Here is a 17,144-nt window from a genome sequence, read left to right as displayed (position 1 = left end):
TGCTCCCTGTGCGTGTTGCCTCCTTGTTACAACGTTGCTGCCACAGCTCTAACCACAAGTCCACTTTCCAGACAAGAAGGCACGGAGGAGGCAAAGCCCTTTTTTCTTAAAGGGCAGTCTTCCTCAGGGACTTTCGTCTACATCTCATCAGCCAGAACTGGGTCACACAGGCAACTCTAGCTGCAAGGGAGGCCAGGAAATGGCGTTTTAAAAATGGCGAGCACTCGCTGCTCTTACAAACAAAAGGAGATGTGCTACAGAGGGGCAGGGTTAGGGTCTCCCCAGCTCCCTCTGTCACCTGTAGGTAAGCCACACCCCCTTGCCCTTGGGAAGAGGCCTCTGGGGGCTTCCACTGTGTGGCCTGCCTGCTCCCCCCAGGGCAGCATCGTTGGTGACTGCTGGCTTCCCTGGGGGTGGGAGAGCCGCTGTCTCCCAGGCAATGCTTACTTCCGGCTTCCATGGCCTGGAGCTCTGCCGGGTTTGTGACTTCTTTGGCACCAGGCCCTTTTACCACCACCGGCCCCCTGCCCTAAGGTCCGTGGTTGCCCAGCGTCGGCAGAAAGGTATGCAATTGATCTTTCCCTTTTGTGTCCCTGGGCCAGGGCCAGTGCGGTTCCTCCAGGAACATGGCTCCTTCCCCAGCCGCTCTCCCGCCTTTCGCACAAGGCTCCCTCCTGTCCGTGTGTCTGCGGCCCACGCTGCACCAGGTGCTTCACAAACCCCGCTTCTTCCCTTCCCCACCTCGTGCCCCTGAACGAGCACTGACCAGGAGCTCTGTGCCCCGACAGGGTGGTCTCTGTGCTTTTGACATGTGACGGGTGTGCCTGAGGAACTGAGTTGTTTGTTGTGACTAATTTACGCTTAAGTAGCCACGTGTGCTGGTGGCTGCCTCACTGAGCAGTGCAGCTGTGGACCAGAGCAGGGACCCCTGTCCCGCCAAGGGGAGAAATGCACTATCGGTAGCATTCATCTAGATTCCTGAAGAGTGCATGCCTTTAAGGGCACTGATATTATGAAGGCCCAGAGAGGGATAGTGACTTGCCCAAGCTCACACAGCGAGGTAGCAATCCCTCTGAGACAGCAACCCAAGTCCTCCAACTTTCACTTCTTCATTGCTTCCGAGGAATGTGGTCGCTCCCCTCAGTGAGGGGAGGAGGAGTTGGGGGCACGAGGGCACACACAGCATTCTTCGTGCTTAGCACATTTAAGTGTATTACCTGTGAGTCTCATTCCCATCACTCCCATTTCACAGGTGAGGCCCAGGGAGGGGAAGTGCCTGTGAATGGTCCTGAAGCCTGTACATGGGCTTCAGTCTTGTGAGGCTCTCTGTGATTGCGGTCCCAGGGCTGTCACCCCTCTCTGCCCCTGGAAGGGTCCAGGCTGTGCAAGGTCTAGTCCAGCCAGGGCAGGTGCAGTTAGTAAGCTTGGACAAGGCTCTCTCTTTTTGTGGAGTTGTTTTTCCAGCCTGGTCTCCTAAGACTTGGTTCCTGCAGGAGATGTACTTGGTATCCCGCCCTCCTGCTTCTTCAGAGCCTGACTCAAGGGGCGGGGCCTGGGTGTCAGGTACACCTATTAGCAACGTGAGCGCAGGAAAAATTTGCCTTTGCCACTGTTAGCTCAGGATGAGGGCACCCAGCCCCGTCTTGCTCTCGTCCAAGAGCAAGGGGCAGAGGAGGCTGTGCCAGGCTGCTCTGTGCCTTAACCTCCTTCCTCCTGTGAGATAATTTAGTGACACAGCCCTTTCTCATGATGGCCTCGTTTCATTGCAGTGGAAGTAGGGTTGCTGGATAAAACACAGCATGCCCAGTTACACTTGAATTTCATATAAACAACAAATCAGTTTTTAGCATAAGTATGTTCCATGCAATATTTAAGACATGCTTATACTAAAAATTATTTGTCGTCTATCTGAGATTCAAATTTAACTGTGCACCTGGGCTTTTTGGGTTTGTTTTGCTTCGCTTTGTTTTATTTTGCTAAATCTGGCAACCCTAAATGGGTGACATTGTCCCCAAGCAGTGTATGTGGCAACTGAGAGCCGGAAACATCATGGGGCTTGCTCAGGGTCGCGACAAGTCCCTGGCCAGGACTGGATTTGAAGCCAGGTCTCTTGGAATCCTCTGCCATTTGCATAGACAGCAAACAACCTCAGTGGCTTCCTCTGGGCAGTTTAAGGAAGCCGAGAAGTCATGCCCGTAAAATAAAATCAAACAGCCCTGGCTTCCACTTGCCTGGCAATGTAAATATAAACGGGGATGCTTAGCAGTCACTCACACCTTATCGTGAAATAACCGTTTGGTGGCAGTTGAGTGGGGACGGGCCCCGGCAGGATGGGTGACTGGGGAGAATTGATGAAGGAGGGTGTCTTGGTCCGTTTGGGGTTGCTAGAACAAAAGTAGCCAGTGGCTTATAAACAACAGAAATTTGTTTCTTAAAATTCTGAAGACTGGAAGTCCGAGAGCCAGGCATTGGCAGATTCCGTGTCTGGTGAGGACGCTCTTCCTGGTTAATAGACAGCCGTCTTTTCGCTGTGTCTTTTGCTCCACCCTCATGACCTCCCAAAGGCCTCACCTCCAGGTACCATCATCACATGGGGCACTAGGTTTCAACATAGGAATTTTATGGGGACACAGACATTCAGTCTGTGGCAGGAAGCAAGAATGAAAATTCCAGAGTCTTAAGGACTGCTAGAGACGGCGAGCCAGGGCTGGGGGCACAGAGTGGTGGTTGAGGTTAAGACCTTTTATGATCTGACCCTGTCGCACCTCCCCTGGCTTCCGTGCTCTTCCTCACCTGTTACTGGTCACGGGTTGCCCAGGGGCCTTTCCAGCCTTCTCGCCTTTGCTCGTACTGTCCCCGCTGCTCACTGCCCTGCCATCTTCCGAGGCCCATTTCACATGTTCCTGTGCTCCAAGCACATGCCACACCTGCTTTGCATTATGCTTACCTGTGTGTGCTGCTTCTACTTGCTGGAGATTTCTCGGGGCCAAGGGTGTTCCCTTCTTTTTGAACACCCTGCGCCAGGCCTGTCTTATAGGCGACCTGCAAATGTTTGTCTGGAATGAGGGCAGGGGAGGGCCCCCCAATGCAAACCTCCTACTTTGCAGTTTTGCTAAGAGACCTGGGCAGTTCTCAGCCTGCACTTGAGTCTGTCCATGTCAGAGCAACCAGGAGGTCCCTTGCAGACAGCCTGCCTCCCCGGGGTGCAGGTTTAGGTTTCTGCAGGCCGTGTTCACTGTGGGGTTTGGGAGCACCGGCCCGAGGGGGGGACCTGTCTGGAACCTTCACCCAGGGGTCTCCAGTGCCTTCAGCGGCAACTGGCTTGGGGCAGGTGCCCATGAACTCTTGCTGGGTGGACGGATGGCTGGAGGAGATCATTCGATTGTCGTGTGTCATCATATAGTGTTCAGGGCACTTGAGGCCCCTCAGCGAATGAGCTAGAGCAGAGCTACCCGGCCTGCTCTCGGGGAGCCGTGCCCACTGGGCACGCACACGGTAACGCGTGGGTGGGCCTCCCACATCAACGAGGGGTTTGGGGTGCGTTGTCCGAACTGCTGTCAGAGGTGGACCACGGGTGAGGGCCTCTTTAGGGCTCTTGAGGTGACAGTAGGGCTGAGACTGCCCGACAGGGAGGAACCTGTGAAGAAGGAAGGAAGCTCTTCCCGGGGCCCTGAGGCGGGACAAGTCTAGCGCCTTCCAGAACTGCAAGTCCCCCCGCAGGTGGCCTGAGGGAGGCCTCAGATGGGCTGATGGGGCGGGAAGCCAGGGAGGGTTTTCAGTGCAGGAGTGAGGTGGGACGCCCTGCACTTCAGGCTTTTGTGGGGAGGTTGGGTGGGGGCCAAGGGGCTGGGAGGGCAGGGCGGCCTCCCCTTGTGCGGGTGGCAGCTGGACCCAGGTGGCCTAAGGGGAGGCAGTTGAAGTAGACCAGAGAACAGGGGCTGGAGCCCGTGCCGCCCTTCCCCAGGTTTCTGGGGGTGGAGGGACCCCGGGTCCCCGAGGCCTCAGCTCTGCTCCCCGTGGCCTGCCCCCCACCCTAGACCTGGCTCTGCCTTCGTGTCCAGGCTCCCCAAGGAGTGCAGGTTGTAGCGCCTTAGAGAACGCCGGGTGCTGCTAAGAGGGTCAGGCGCCTGGGGAGACGCAGCCCCCGTCTCACCGGCACTGAGCGCTCGCCGTATACGCTGAGCACATGCCCTGGACCAGGCTTCCTCCTGCGTCTCAACCCTGAGGGTTAGACCCATTTTATAGAAGGGGCGTGCGAGGCTTAGAGGGGAAGGGACTTGCTTGAGATCACACTCCTGGTCAGCGAGGGAGCCAGACCGGAGACCTGGGACCTCGAAAGCCGTGCCGCAGCCATGGCCTCTGACCCTCACAGGCGAGGACTGCATCCCCTGCTACCGTGGGAGCATGGGACAGGGTGGTGTCGGGGGCGGCTGTGTCACTGGAAGAGCAGGGAAAAGGGTGTCGCAGGTGGAGGGACCTGCAGGGGCAAAGGCCCTGAGGCTGGAAAGAGCTTGGCCTGTCGCACAGATAGGGACCAGCGTGCAGGAGGGTGGGGAAAAGGGAGAGAGCGACGTGTGAGCTTAGTGATGCAAGCCAAGACCAGCCGCTCCAGGGCCAGCTTCCATGAGCATCTCAGAACCTCTTTTTTTTTTTTCTTTAAATCTTTATTGGAGTATAATTGCTTTACAATGGTGTGTTAGTTTCTGCTGTATAACAAGGCGAATCAGCTATACATACACATACATCCCCATATCTCCTCCCTCTTGCATCTCCCTCCCACCCTCCCTATCCCACCCCTCTAGGTGGTCACAAAGCTCTGAGCTATGCGGCTGCTTCCCACTAGCTATCTCTTTTACATTTGGTAGTGTATATATGTCCACGCCACTCTCTCACTTTGTCCCAGCTTCCCCTTCCCCGTTCCCGTGTCCTCAAGTCCATTCTCTACGTCAGAAGCTCTTTTAATCGGTCTCTGAGTGAGGTGAGCATCTCGGCCTGGGTGTGCACTGTCCTGAGTAATACTGTCGCGTTGACTGTGCCCGGAGTCGACCAGGTCTGGGTTCACATCCCACCTCTGCTACCTACTCACTTTATGCCCTCGTGGAGTTTCTTAACCTCTCCGAGCCTTGACTTCCTAGTCTGTGAGATGGGGGTGAAGCATCCTGCCCCCGGAGGTTTTGGTAAAGCGCGTAAAGCGTAACTGGGAGTGCTGCTGGCTTGGGACTGCAGTGCTGGCCCCTGAGAGCCCTAGAGAGTGTGGTGGGAGGCAGGGAGTCCCGCCAGGCGTGCTCTGCAGACTGTGGGCGGGGCCCAGGACTGGGGCGGGGCCTCCTTGCAATACCGGTCATTCGGGGGTTTTCCTACACATAGTAGGACAGGCCCTGAATGCAGAGCAAACAGGGAAAGCCAAAGCACCTTCAAACTGTCCCCAGAAAAGTGAGCGAGCGGGAGCCACTGTCCCCCGCTCTAACCGTGTGCCCTTCTCCCCTAGCACTGCTGCGGGAGGAAGTGTCCCGGCTCCAGGAGGAAGTCCACCTTCTCCGGCAGATGAAGGAGATGCTGATGAAGGACCTGGAGGAGTCGCAGGGCGGCAAGTCCTCCGAGGTCCTCGCGGCCACCGAGCTCAGGGTCCAGCTGGCCCAGAAGGGGCAGGAGCTAGCCAGAGCCAGAGAAGCGTTGCAGGGTGAGTGACAAGTGGGCGACAGCTCCCTCCCCTCCCTCGCCTGGGCCTCAGCTGGGGCCACAAGGACACCAGGAGCCAGGGTCCTGCCTCTGCAGGGGCAGTGACGTGGCCCCAGGAGCCTCCCGGCACCCAGCCCCCAGCCCAGGCTGCCCCTTCCTTTTTGGGTGGAATCCTGCATCTTGCTGGGTCGGGTACAGATGTCATTCCCTCCTGCGGTGTGACCGCCTCGTGTTCTCCATCACTGCCGGTCCTGGGGCGCCTCCTTCTGAGGTGTGTGAATGGCAGGTAGTTATCTTTGCTGAACGAGGATGCTGACCCAGAGCTCTCAGGGTCCTGCGGCGCCTCCCCTCACAGGACAGTGCGGGGGTGCTGGGCTTTGTGCTGGAGGACACATCCCTCCCCCACTTCACTCGTGCTCACGTCGGTGGTCTCTCCAGGGGGGGCTCAGGCCTCTTCTCTCGTTGCTAGCTCTGCAGGAGCTCCCCTCTAGGGAGCGCAGCATCCAGCCCTGGGTTGGGGGAGGAGTTAGGAGAGAAACTGCTTCAGGAGACCACTGGGCGCACGTGTCCGCTGCTTTCCTCAGAGCCGGCCTGGGGTACTGGCAGCCGGCATACCCATCTCTCCTGGGAGCCACCTGCCCACACTGCGTCTCACAAGGTTATTTGAGAAAGGTTGGGAGTCATCCCCTCCCAGTCCTGCAACGTGAAACGTTGGGGGAGAAAATATCTTGGGTGGGGTCTGCCTTGACCTCTTGAGCCCCGCTTAGTGTCTTTGATTCTCCTGGGGGGGGGAGGGCAATAAAACTTGGCCCCCTCCTTTCCACTTACCACTTCCTAGAACGATAAATACTCTCTCGATAAAGACTTCATTGCTGAGGCCAAAGCAGGTTTATTCCTTCGGTTGATTTCGGGCTGCTGTAGCAAAGACCCCAGAACAGGGTGGCTTAAAGGATCTGTTTGTCTCTCTCTTCTGTAACCATCCCAGGGGGCATTTCAGGCTGGTGGGCATCTCTGCTCCCCTCGGCCTGTGAAGGATCCAGGGAAAGGGCCAAAATTCAGGGTCAGAGGTTCCCTTTGGCAAGAGCGTGGCCGCGGGGAGTGCTGGGCGTCCGCGTCCCAGCTACAGGGCTAACTGGGCGGGGAGGGAGAGGGGATTGTGCTGGATGGTTAGTCGGCTCTGTCCTTGTGGGTTTCCCTGACCACAGGTGTGAAGGGAGCAGCAGAACACTGGCTAAGCCAGCTGTCTGGCCAACACGCCACCACCCGTCCCCCAGGAAGCCTGGGATGCCGGTGCGCCCTCACCCGGCTGCGCCAGCCCCTCTCTGCGTTCTCCCCAGCAGTACATGTTACTCTTAAAGCTGGATAGACACTTTCCTGTTGGGGTGTTGTTTCCGGTGGGGCCACCTGGACAGTGTTCTGGGTGGTCTCTTCAGGCCGTAGCAGGCAGGTGGTCTGCGTCACGGTGCAGCTGACGCCGTGTGAGCAGTCACTGTGCCAGGCACGCGTGCTTTCTCTATGCAACCCTCCTGCGGTCCAGGCAGATCTATACAAGCTCCCTCCACTCCCAGCTTCCCGGGGGCCTCGGAACATCCCCACCCTTCTCAGGAAGGAGATCCAAGTCTCAGGAGTCTCCCATGGACACGTGTTGCTGGGTCCAGGCCGTGTGAGCGGACATCCTTTGGTCTCGCCAGGTTTCACGATCCTGCAGAGTCGAGGCTGCCTCAGGAAGCAGCCAGACGCTGTCTCAGCCTCCTTTGCCGGTGTTCATTCCAGGACAGAGTCACCTGCCTTCTGTGTCCTGGGCCACGGAAAGAATTCTCACCTGTATTCCGCCTTCTGTACCTGGGAGGAGGAGGAATACCTCTCTCTGCTGTTCCTGTGCCCAGGGGTGTGGTCAGGGAGTGAGCAGAGGCTCATTTACCCACCGACTGCCCAGCTCCTGGAGCAGACGGCTCTCCAGACCTCAGTGTTCTGATCTGAGTGATGGGACAGTAACAGTGAATTAAATGAGATCGTGTCTGTGAAGGCGGGAACCATGATGTGCACCCTCGTCCGTTTAGCCCACAGGGCACAGAGCTATGCAGGCATTTCTTCCCAACTCTGTGCTGTACGATTTCTTATCCATCCGCAAAGGTCTTCAGGGCCTTGCTCAGGGACCCAGAGATCCCCCAAAGGCGACTGCTTTGTAGGAACAATAATCTCATCAACAAGGACTCGTCAGTATTCATTCAAGGAAAGCCTTATTGAGCACCTACTGTGTTCCAGCACTGTTCTATGCACTTGGTCTACCATTCACCCCACCACTCCTGCTGGAAGGTTTTAACCCCTTTCACAGATGGAGACAGCTGAATGAGGCTCAGGGAGGTTAAGTAACTTGGCCAAGGTGACAGAGCTAATTAGCAGCAGAGTCCGAAACTTTTTCCACTGCACTAAACACCTCATCTCCCCTCTGGATGAGGTCACGAGGGGTGAAGTTGGCCTGGACAAGAGAGACAGGAGGCCATCCTAGCTCAGTCACGGGGGCAGCAGACTCTGGAGTCAGATCTGGGCATGAATCCCATCTCTGTCACTTACTAGCTGTGTGACCTGGGGCAAATTCCTTAACCTCTCTGAACCACAATTCCTTTGCAGAAGGCAACAGTAACAATACCTACTTTTCTTATAATTGAGGCCAATAATAGTAGCTACTTCACAGGTTGTCATGAGGATTAAATGAGGTATAAAGTGCTTGGCCCAGTGCCAAGTACCATTAGTGCAAATACTTAGTGATTATCTGATGAGACAGGGCTTGGCAGGCTTCCTCAGATCTGTTTGGAGATTTTGGTCGCCTGATTCCCATTTGGGGTAGCCCAGACCTTAGACCCCCTGAGCCCATCTAAGTTCAAGGTAGCAAGCAACTCAAGCATCCTGCCTGGGATTCTACAAAGTCATAAATAAGATGCTTCCTCCCCAGCCACAGCACATGGTGAGTAAATTGCAGACAGATGTGGGCAGAAGGAGGCTGGGGCATGAAAAGGGATTTATATGCCCATAATGAGAAGGATGAGAATAAACGCACAAGCCAAGTACGCGGCAGATGTTGGGCGACACTTGTTAATAACCAGCGTCCCTGCGGTGGGAAAACGCAAAGCCCCCAAAGACTTCCACTCTGGCCAGTCCCCACCGGCCCACCCTCAGTCTTTGGTTTGGGGGTGGTTGAAACTGGAATTCTTCGGCACGTGAGAGGATTAGGAACTCAAGCAAACATGCAAACATTGATGGTTCCAACATCAAAGCAACGAAAAGAATCAAGTCTGGCGAGAATGGGGGTTTAGAAGTTTCCTTTGTTTCTGTGGGGACGAGTCTAGGAATGTTTGGTTTGGGATTTTGGTCTCATCGTGAGTTTAAAGGCAGAAGTCCTGAATGATTGTTTAATAAGGAATGGTGTCATTGCATGAGTAAACTCACCCCAGAGTCCCTGCGTGACTGCAGCTCTACACCTGTGGGGAGCTGGTTGCCCGTGGGACCCCTGTGGGGTGTCTTGATTTCCCCAGGCCCCCTCAGTTGCATTGATTTCTCCGAGAAAACGTGTCTAAATCTTCCATTTATTTTAAAAGGACAGTACTAAACCCATTACATGCTAACATTATTTTTAAATGAAAATGACTGTATTTTCCTAAACAAAAAGATTTGAGGGAAAACAGCAGCATTGTTTCACAATTTTGCAAAAATTTTTTAATGTCTGACTCCATAGAAGACTGCTGAGTTCTCGTTAACTACTCTTTCAGTCAGGCTACTATGATTTGTTGTTTGGGTTGAAAATCTAGCATCACACAGATGTGTAGCTGGAAGAGGGAAGAGTGTATTAGTTGCCTTATTAGATAATTATGCATATTTTTCTTTGACTTCATACTGACTCACCAAATGGTAGTTTCTTAGAGGTTTGCTGAGTGTGGAATTATCCAGTGAAGGTTTTGTGCTCTGTTAGGATGGACAAAACCATTGGTCTAATTGGTACTTTGAATGGCTATTGTACCCACACATGATTTTTTTTTTAATCTAACATTGATCACTTGGAAAATATTGGTTTACTGAGCAATGCACATCCTCCAAATCTTGGCATATTTCAGTATCCAATATCAATAAGTCATATCTGTTAACATCACCACCAATCTCATTAGAAAAGTCTTTAAGTCTTGAGGAGCTGGTGAAATCATAGTGGCAGATCAAGTTTGCCCAAATTTGGATTTTTGCTCAAAAGTTCAAGTTTTATCACTGGCAACAAATACTGTCATTTGTTTTCCTAGAAGTAACAGGCTCACTTACTTCATGTGTTCACTTAGTTCAGTAGTTTGCCAGATCCTATAGTTTGTACGTTGGTCCTTCTTTCAAGTACAAATGGTGAGCTACGAAAAAGTGGCTAGTTTAGCTAGCAACTCAAACAGTTGCACACATAATTTTCCTTGAGACAGCCATTGTACTTTGGTATGCAGCAAAAGAACTTTAAGTGTTTTTCCCATGTTATTAAAAAATATGTACTTGGGAATCAAGTTTTAATAGAATTAATTATTTTTACAGCTTCATCAAGGTTATTCTTAAGTAAAACTCTCCTCCCCCCCTTTCTTTCAACTATGAGTACATTGTGTAAAGAACTCAGTGCCTACTAATACAGTTTGATGCCACTGTTATGATTTCTGCTAAGATGTCAGCATTTTACCCAGCATTGCTTTTGCGCCAGCATTGCAAATACTAACACAGTAAAACAGGCAAATAATGTCAGAGTGTTATTATGAAAATAGTTTTCCTCTTGGACCCCCTGCAATGTTATTGTTGGTGGTAGTGGTGGTGACAGCTAGCATTTTTGAGCACTTTTTATATGCCACACACTTTAGCTCCTTTAATTCTCACAACAAGAGTATGAGGTGGGCTGTCAATGTGCCAAGATTACACAGCAGTACCTGGTTAGGGCCAGGTTCAGAGCTCAGCAGGGTGGCTCTGGAGCCCTTAGGTGACACTGGCAGGGGCAGAGAGGGCATTACTGCAGGGGAAATAGCTTGAGCAAAGGCAAGGAGGCCAGCCTGTGGATGGGGGTGGGAAGGTGGAGGCTTTGCATTCAGGGCTGTACCCTGAAGTTCAGGGACATGGAGGTTTTGAGCAGGAGAAAGCAGTATGAGGAGTGAGGTGTTGAAGGTGTTCCTGTGTCCCTTTCCCACCCTCTCCTTGCCTTTGCAGCCTCGTCTCCTTCTAGCACGTGGATGCACATGTTATGTACACGTGCTTCCTAGATGTGCCTGTGGATCCTCTCCCTTCTTTCTCCTCTGAGTCTTTGCATTTGCTCTTCTTCTCCCCCAGCCTCCTGATGGTCACTCTTCCTCCAAGTCCTGATTCAGGCTCTGCTTCCTCCAGGAATCTTTCTGAACCACCTCCACTCGATGGGTCCGGGGCCTGTGGTTGGCAGGATCATACCCCTTCACCCCCAAGACGTCTGCATCCTAATTTCTAGAGCGCGTGAATATGGTAGTTTACGTGGCAAAGGAGAATTAAGGTTGTTAATCAGACATCCTTAAAATGGAGGGATTATCCTGTAGGCCCAGCGTAATTCCAAGGTTCCTTCAGAGTGAAAGAGGAGGCAGAAGAGTCAGAGAGAGAGAGAAAGTCAGAGAACAGAGGCTGGACATTCAACGTGAGGACCCAATCCACCATTGCTGGTGTTCAAGGTGGAGGAAGAGTCCACAAGCCAAGGAATGTGCGTGGCCTCTAGAAGCCGGGAAAGACAGATTCTCTCCTAAAGCCTCCAGAAGGAATGTAGCCCTGTCCACACCTTGATTTTAGCCCTCTGAGACCCATTTCAGACTTCTGACCTCCAGAACTATAAGCTACTAAATTTGTATCTTTTTAAGATACTAAATTTGTAGTTATTTGATACAGCAGCAGGAGGAAACTAATAAGGGCCCCTCCTCCCTGGACTTCACAGCCCTAGATGCTGAGCTTCCTCAGGACTCAGCACACATGGAGGGGCATCTGTTTCCTACCTGGTTTGCCACTTGCCAGGCTCCTACAGGCACAGTACCCAGCACAGACTCAGCCTCACCATCGGAACAAAGTCGATGATTGGTGAGCATGGCGGAGAAGAAATGATGCCCAAGTTTCCTCTCTTTAGCACAAGGAATAAGCCCTGTTGGGGCCTTTTCCCTGCCTCACAATGAGTCACCTGTCCTAGACTGAGCTCCTGGCAGGAACTGAGCCTTATTATTTAATTTGCTCATTCAACAAATGTTTCATGAAAACTTCCCCACAATGGAACCTGTGCCTGTGGCTCAGATAATTCAGAGGAAAGTGGGACCCAGGCCCTGCCCAGAAACCCACAACATACTCAATGCAAGTTGGTTGAATAATATTTTTTTTCATGACCAACGAGGCTTGAAGATAAGAATCTACGCCACAGATATTCTGCTTGAAGAGTTCTGGGGTGCAGAGAATGTCTTAGGCCTTGAGCAGCAGGGGACACCAGTGTCCTTCAGGTTCCTAGCAGGTGTGGCCATGCTTTGGCTGCCATTGTAACCAGTCCTGCAGGCAGTGGGGTGGTAGGTGGCCTGAGTGGCTATTGAATAGAAAGATGTGTTACTGATGCTGGGATGGCTCTGCCCACCTGCTTTTATACACACACATCCTTGTCTCCAGAGCTGTGTGGGTTTGAAAAGCAACTTAATGTTTCCTGTTTCCCTTCCCACATCCGCACTCCACTCTTTGTCTCATTCCTTGCATCAAAGACTTGTTCATCTTCTGGGCCGTCTATCGCCCTGGGTTGAATTTATGTTCTCCTCTTCAATAAATAAATCATACCTAGAAGCTTCCACTGTTTCTTAGGCCATCTAGCCTGATGCCCTAGGGGCTGCTGCCCCTCTGTCCCACAGCACTGATGTTGAAGACGCTTAGCTGGTACATCTTAGAATTTGGTGGAAGCTTCCAGAGAGTTTTAACTTTACAGACAGAGCATCTTCCTAATATACTACCGACTGTTTTTCACAGTTGACAGATCCCCCTTGAAAGCTTCTCAGACTCCAGATTTGATCCAGCTGAAAATAATCTATGGTCAGGTGGAAGAAGTGTCCAGAGTCTCTGCTGTTCTGTTGCAGCTCTGGCTGGGCTGTGTGTCTCTAGCAGGTTAGCTGCTTCACCTGGCAGCTGGATTCCCAAAAACGAGCACATGCCCTAATGCACATGTTTTTTAACAGGTGTTTCTTTGGAGTAGTTTGAGGTTTCCAGAAAAGTTGCAGAGTCCCTCTATGACCGGTTCCCCCATCCTCAGCATCTTAGATAGTGCAGTGCATTACAGGGATGCTTTTCAAGCGACTTCCTGCTTTATGTTTGCTATTGTCTCATTGGCCAGAGCAAGTCACATGACCAAGCCCAGCATCATGTGGGCGGAGACTCTGGAGGCTGTGGTTGCGGGGAGGTGGGGTTCGTTGGCAGCCATGACTGAGGATCCGCCACAGAGAGCATTTTAAATAGAATCATATCCAGAATCTGCTTAGAGTCCTGGTGTCTGGTGACTGACAACACATGGCATCGACCTTGTCCCTTTTGACTCCTTTGCTTTTTATAGGTTTTTGTACCCGAGTGACTGATGTCCTCTCTCTTCTCCCTGTCTGGGGTTTTCCTCCTGGGCCCTTGACTCTATGAGTTGGAAAGGCAGCCAGTCCAGTCCCGTCCCCCCAGGCCCCCTTTGCCACCCTTCCCGCCTGCCCAGGCCAGAATCTGTTCCATGGCCCCCCAAACAATTACCCTTTCTGGGGTCTCCTTCAGTGCTTTGGGTCCAATTCTCAGTAGACTCCGCTGTGTATTAATGTTCTGATTATCCTGAGAAAAGAGGAAGGACTGGTTAGTTTGAAAATACTCAAGACACCCTCCAGGACTCACCCTCCACATATCTGATGCTTGTTTAGGAAGCAGATACCAGAGCCCAACCTCTTCCCTATTCAGAAAAAACCTTGTACACCCATTCTGTAGTTGGGATGACTGAAGTGTGAGCACATAGTAAACTGCTTTTGATCAGTAATCACCACAGCTAACGTTTATTTAGCACTTGGACGATGCCAGGCACTCTGATTGCTCTGCCTGCACGAGCCCATTGATCCTCCCAACAACCCTCATTAGGTGAGTGGTGTTTATTAGCCTCAGTCTCCCCATCTACAAAATGGGGCTGAGAGAGACTAAGGATTTTTCTAATCTCCCGGCTAGTAGACTTGAGAGCCCACACTTGATGTCCAGTGACTCTAGTTTCCAAACCTCTGTTCTTAGCAGATACTCTTTTTATTCTAGGCGTCTTAGGGGTGGTCGTAGAAGTAGAGAGGAAGGCAGTGAAATCGGGAAGAGAGGAGAAAGATGGACAGATCTGGGTTTGGAAGCCCAGCGTTCTTAGCTGTCACTCGGACCCCTTGAGGCACCGGGATTTGTGGATTCGTTCTTAGTCTTTGCTCTGGAGCTTGTCCCAGGGACTAAAGGCGTCAAGGCTGGTCTCGGGGACACACAAGCCAGGAGCTTCTCTTCCCGACCTCCTCTCCTTCCACTGCTCAGTGAACACACTTCAGTCCCAGGAAATGCCAGTGGCCTCGGCTGCCATATTTGAGAAGTGAGCAAGGGCTGCAGACCTGGAGCTGCTGCTTTTAGTTAATCCCCACTCCCCGCCCAGGAAGTGTCAGAGATTGATCAGCTGAGAGGAGGAGAACAGAGCGCAGTGTGAGAAAAGCCAGGTCTTGATATGCCTTTCATAAGACATTGCCCAAGACCCTGTTCAACCCTGTTTGGAGCTGTGGCCTCTATCACTGTGCAGGCCCATCTTGCCGTGATGGGGTCAGGACATGGCCCTGAACCCGTGGCAGGAAGTGAGAGCCACACTGGCCTCTGTCCTGGGAGAAGAGCTTTGGTGTGAGCCAGGCCGGGGCGGGAGGGGGCGGTGGTCTTCAGAGCTGGCCCTCCTTCTGGGGCAGCCATGGTGGGTACTGGCCCAAGGTGGCCATGGACACAGGGTCAGGTCTGCGAGGGACCTCCACTGTGATTCTCCTCAGCCCTGGTTGACTCCCCAGGGGATGCTGTCCTGGCCTCAGACAGGGATCTGGGGGTGAGCTTCCTTCCTGGAAGAGCTGCCCCTGATGATGGCTGAACAGGAGAGGGGGGAGCAGATCTCTGTGGGCCTTGAGCACAATATGAGGTGTGGGTGGCAGGCGGGGGCGGCACAGTTTCACTCAGACGTAGCAAGCCTTCTCGGGGATCTCCTGGGCTGGCCCTGTGCTGAGGCCTCCACCCACCTCATCTTCACATTCTCCTCAGATCCAGCCCATGACATAGGTGGAGTTAGCCTGACTTTACAGTTGGGGAAACTGAGGTTCCAGGAGGGTCATACTGCATGCTGGTCTCAGTGTTTGGACTTGAAGTCTCATGCCTGACACAGATCCCTTCCTGCTGCACCAGCATTCAATTCTGATCAGTAGAAATCTCTTCAGTGTTGATAAAATCTTACCTAGAACCCCACTCACTTATTCATTCAGCAAACACTTGTTGAGGTCCTCCTATTGGCCAGGCATTGTTCTGGGCCTTTGGGGTGTATCTGTGAGCCAAACAGACAGATCCGTTTCTCATGGATCTGCTGTGTAACAAACAGCCCCCAAATCTCACCAGCATTTTTCTTACGTCCCATGATTTTGTGTGTCAGGGACATGGCAGGGTGCAGCCGGGTGATTCCTGAGTTCCACATGGTGGGTGAGGGTTGTGGGTTCTGCTGTGGTGGGCTGTTCCGCTGGAGAGTCCAAGACAGCTTCACTCACGTGTCTGGTGCCTTGGTGGGGTGTCTGGGCTCAACTGGGACTGACAACTAAAACACCCATTTGTGGCCCTCCAGCATGGTCGTCAGACCTCCTCCACAGGCTCGGGGATCCCACAGAAGGAGTTCCAGGAAGTCAAGGAGCAAGCTGTAAGGCTTCTTGGTCTCAGACATTACTTAGTGTCATTTCCGCTGCATTCAGTTGGTGACAGGCCAGCCACAAGGCCAGCCAGACTCCACCCTATAAAAAGCACGTATGGGAAGTATTATTGTGTCCATCTTTGCGAAAATACCATCTGCCACATAGGGGAGGGAGAAGGCCAACAACAAACAAGGAACATAGATAAACTAAGTCGTATGTGTTAGAAGACTGTCAGTACTAGGGGGACATAGAAATTGTACAGTGAGATGAAATGGGACCCAGCCATGCCACTCCTAGGTTTTTACTCACCTAGGAAATATATATATCTGCACAAAGACTTGTACACTAATGGTCCTAGCAGCTTTCTTTGTAATAGCCAAAAACTGGAAGCAGCCCAAAAGTCCATCAACAGAGGAATGAGTAAACAGACCAGTATATCCTACAGTGGAATCCCGCTTGGCAATAAAGCAACAAACTATCGAGACATGCAGCCACATGACGGGTCTCAAAATCATTATGCTGAGTGCCAGAGTCCAGAAAGAAAAAAGTATATCCTGTGTGGTTCCATTCATGTGAAACTCTAGAGAATGAAACCTAATCTGTAGGGACAGAAAGATCAGTGGTTGCCTGGAGGGTGGGGGAGGGGCAGGAGTGTGGCTTTCGAAGGGGAAGAGGAAGCTTTTGGGGTGACGGATACGCCTCTATCTTGATTGTGGTGGTGGTTTTGCAGGTGGTTACGTATGTCAGGTTATATCACATGGTCCACGTTACATACGTGCAGCTTATTAAAGATGTTTTAAAAAGAGGGGGTGGTGGCTTAGGAATCCTGAGCACGAGGCGTTTTGGAGTGAAGGGCATTCAGTGCCCCACGGGCCACACTCAGGCAGCCTGCAGCTTAGCCTTCATGCTGGCCTCAGCGGGTCACAGAGGGGACCCAACCCCAGGTGGGAAGTGCCCTGTCCTATCAGGGCACCAACACCCAGGGCTCCTGGGCTCCAGAAACAGGCAGAGACCAGGGAGGTCCAAGGCTGCCGCGTGTGCTGTGGCCTGGGCTCCCAGCCCAGCTCTTTACATAGGTCCAACGACACGGGCTGGCCAGTGGCTATGACAGAAGCTGCTAACAACCGGGTGAGCTTCATGCCCAGAGCCTGACGTGGGGACACAGAAGGAGGAGAGGCATTTTGGGGCATTGAGCTAAACACTCAGAACAGTCTAGAAAGGAGCTTTCTGATTCAGCTGGAGGCCAGGTGCTATGGTAGGGAAAAGATGGAGGTTAAAATCCAATGGCTTGGGAATTCCCTGGCGGTCCGGTGGTTAGGACTCCACACTCTCACTGCTGAGGGCCCGGGTTCGATCCCTGGTCAGGGAACTAAGATCCCACAAGCCCCGCTGAATGGCCAAAAATAAATAAATAAAATTTAAAAATCCAATGGCTCCATAATATCTTAAAAATTAATACTTCTATTTAATGTATAGGTAATGAATACAGTTTTTTTATACTCATTGAATATTTCCCTGGGCCAG

General features: G+C 52.3%; 1 protein-coding gene across 5 annotated transcripts in view; it reads left to right on the top strand.

Moving 5' to 3' along the window:
• Window positions 1-17,144, top strand: part of KAZN (kazrin, periplakin interacting protein) — a 1,133,578-nt gene that overhangs the window by 1,001,265 nt on the left and 115,169 nt on the right. For 4 of the 5 annotated variants that reach the window (XM_060310878.2, XM_030877877.3, XM_060310907.2 and 1 more), the window contains one exon: window positions 5,489-5,680. The exons of the other annotated variant lie outside the window; for it this stretch is intronic. In XM_060310878.2, the coding sequence (XP_060166861.1) occupies window positions 5,489-5,680 (192 nt within the window). The remainder of the gene's footprint in view (window positions 1-5,488; window positions 5,681-17,144) is intronic. 5 annotated transcript variants of the gene reach the window in all.

The sequence above is a fragment of the Globicephala melas genome, chromosome 1 (genome assembly GCF_963455315.2).
Source record: "Globicephala melas chromosome 1, mGloMel1.2, whole genome shotgun sequence".
NCBI lineage: Eukaryota > Metazoa > Chordata > Mammalia > Artiodactyla > Delphinidae > Globicephala > Globicephala melas.
The sequence above is the reverse complement of the archived record's forward strand: the minus strand, read 5'-3'. Positions and strand labels throughout refer to the sequence as shown.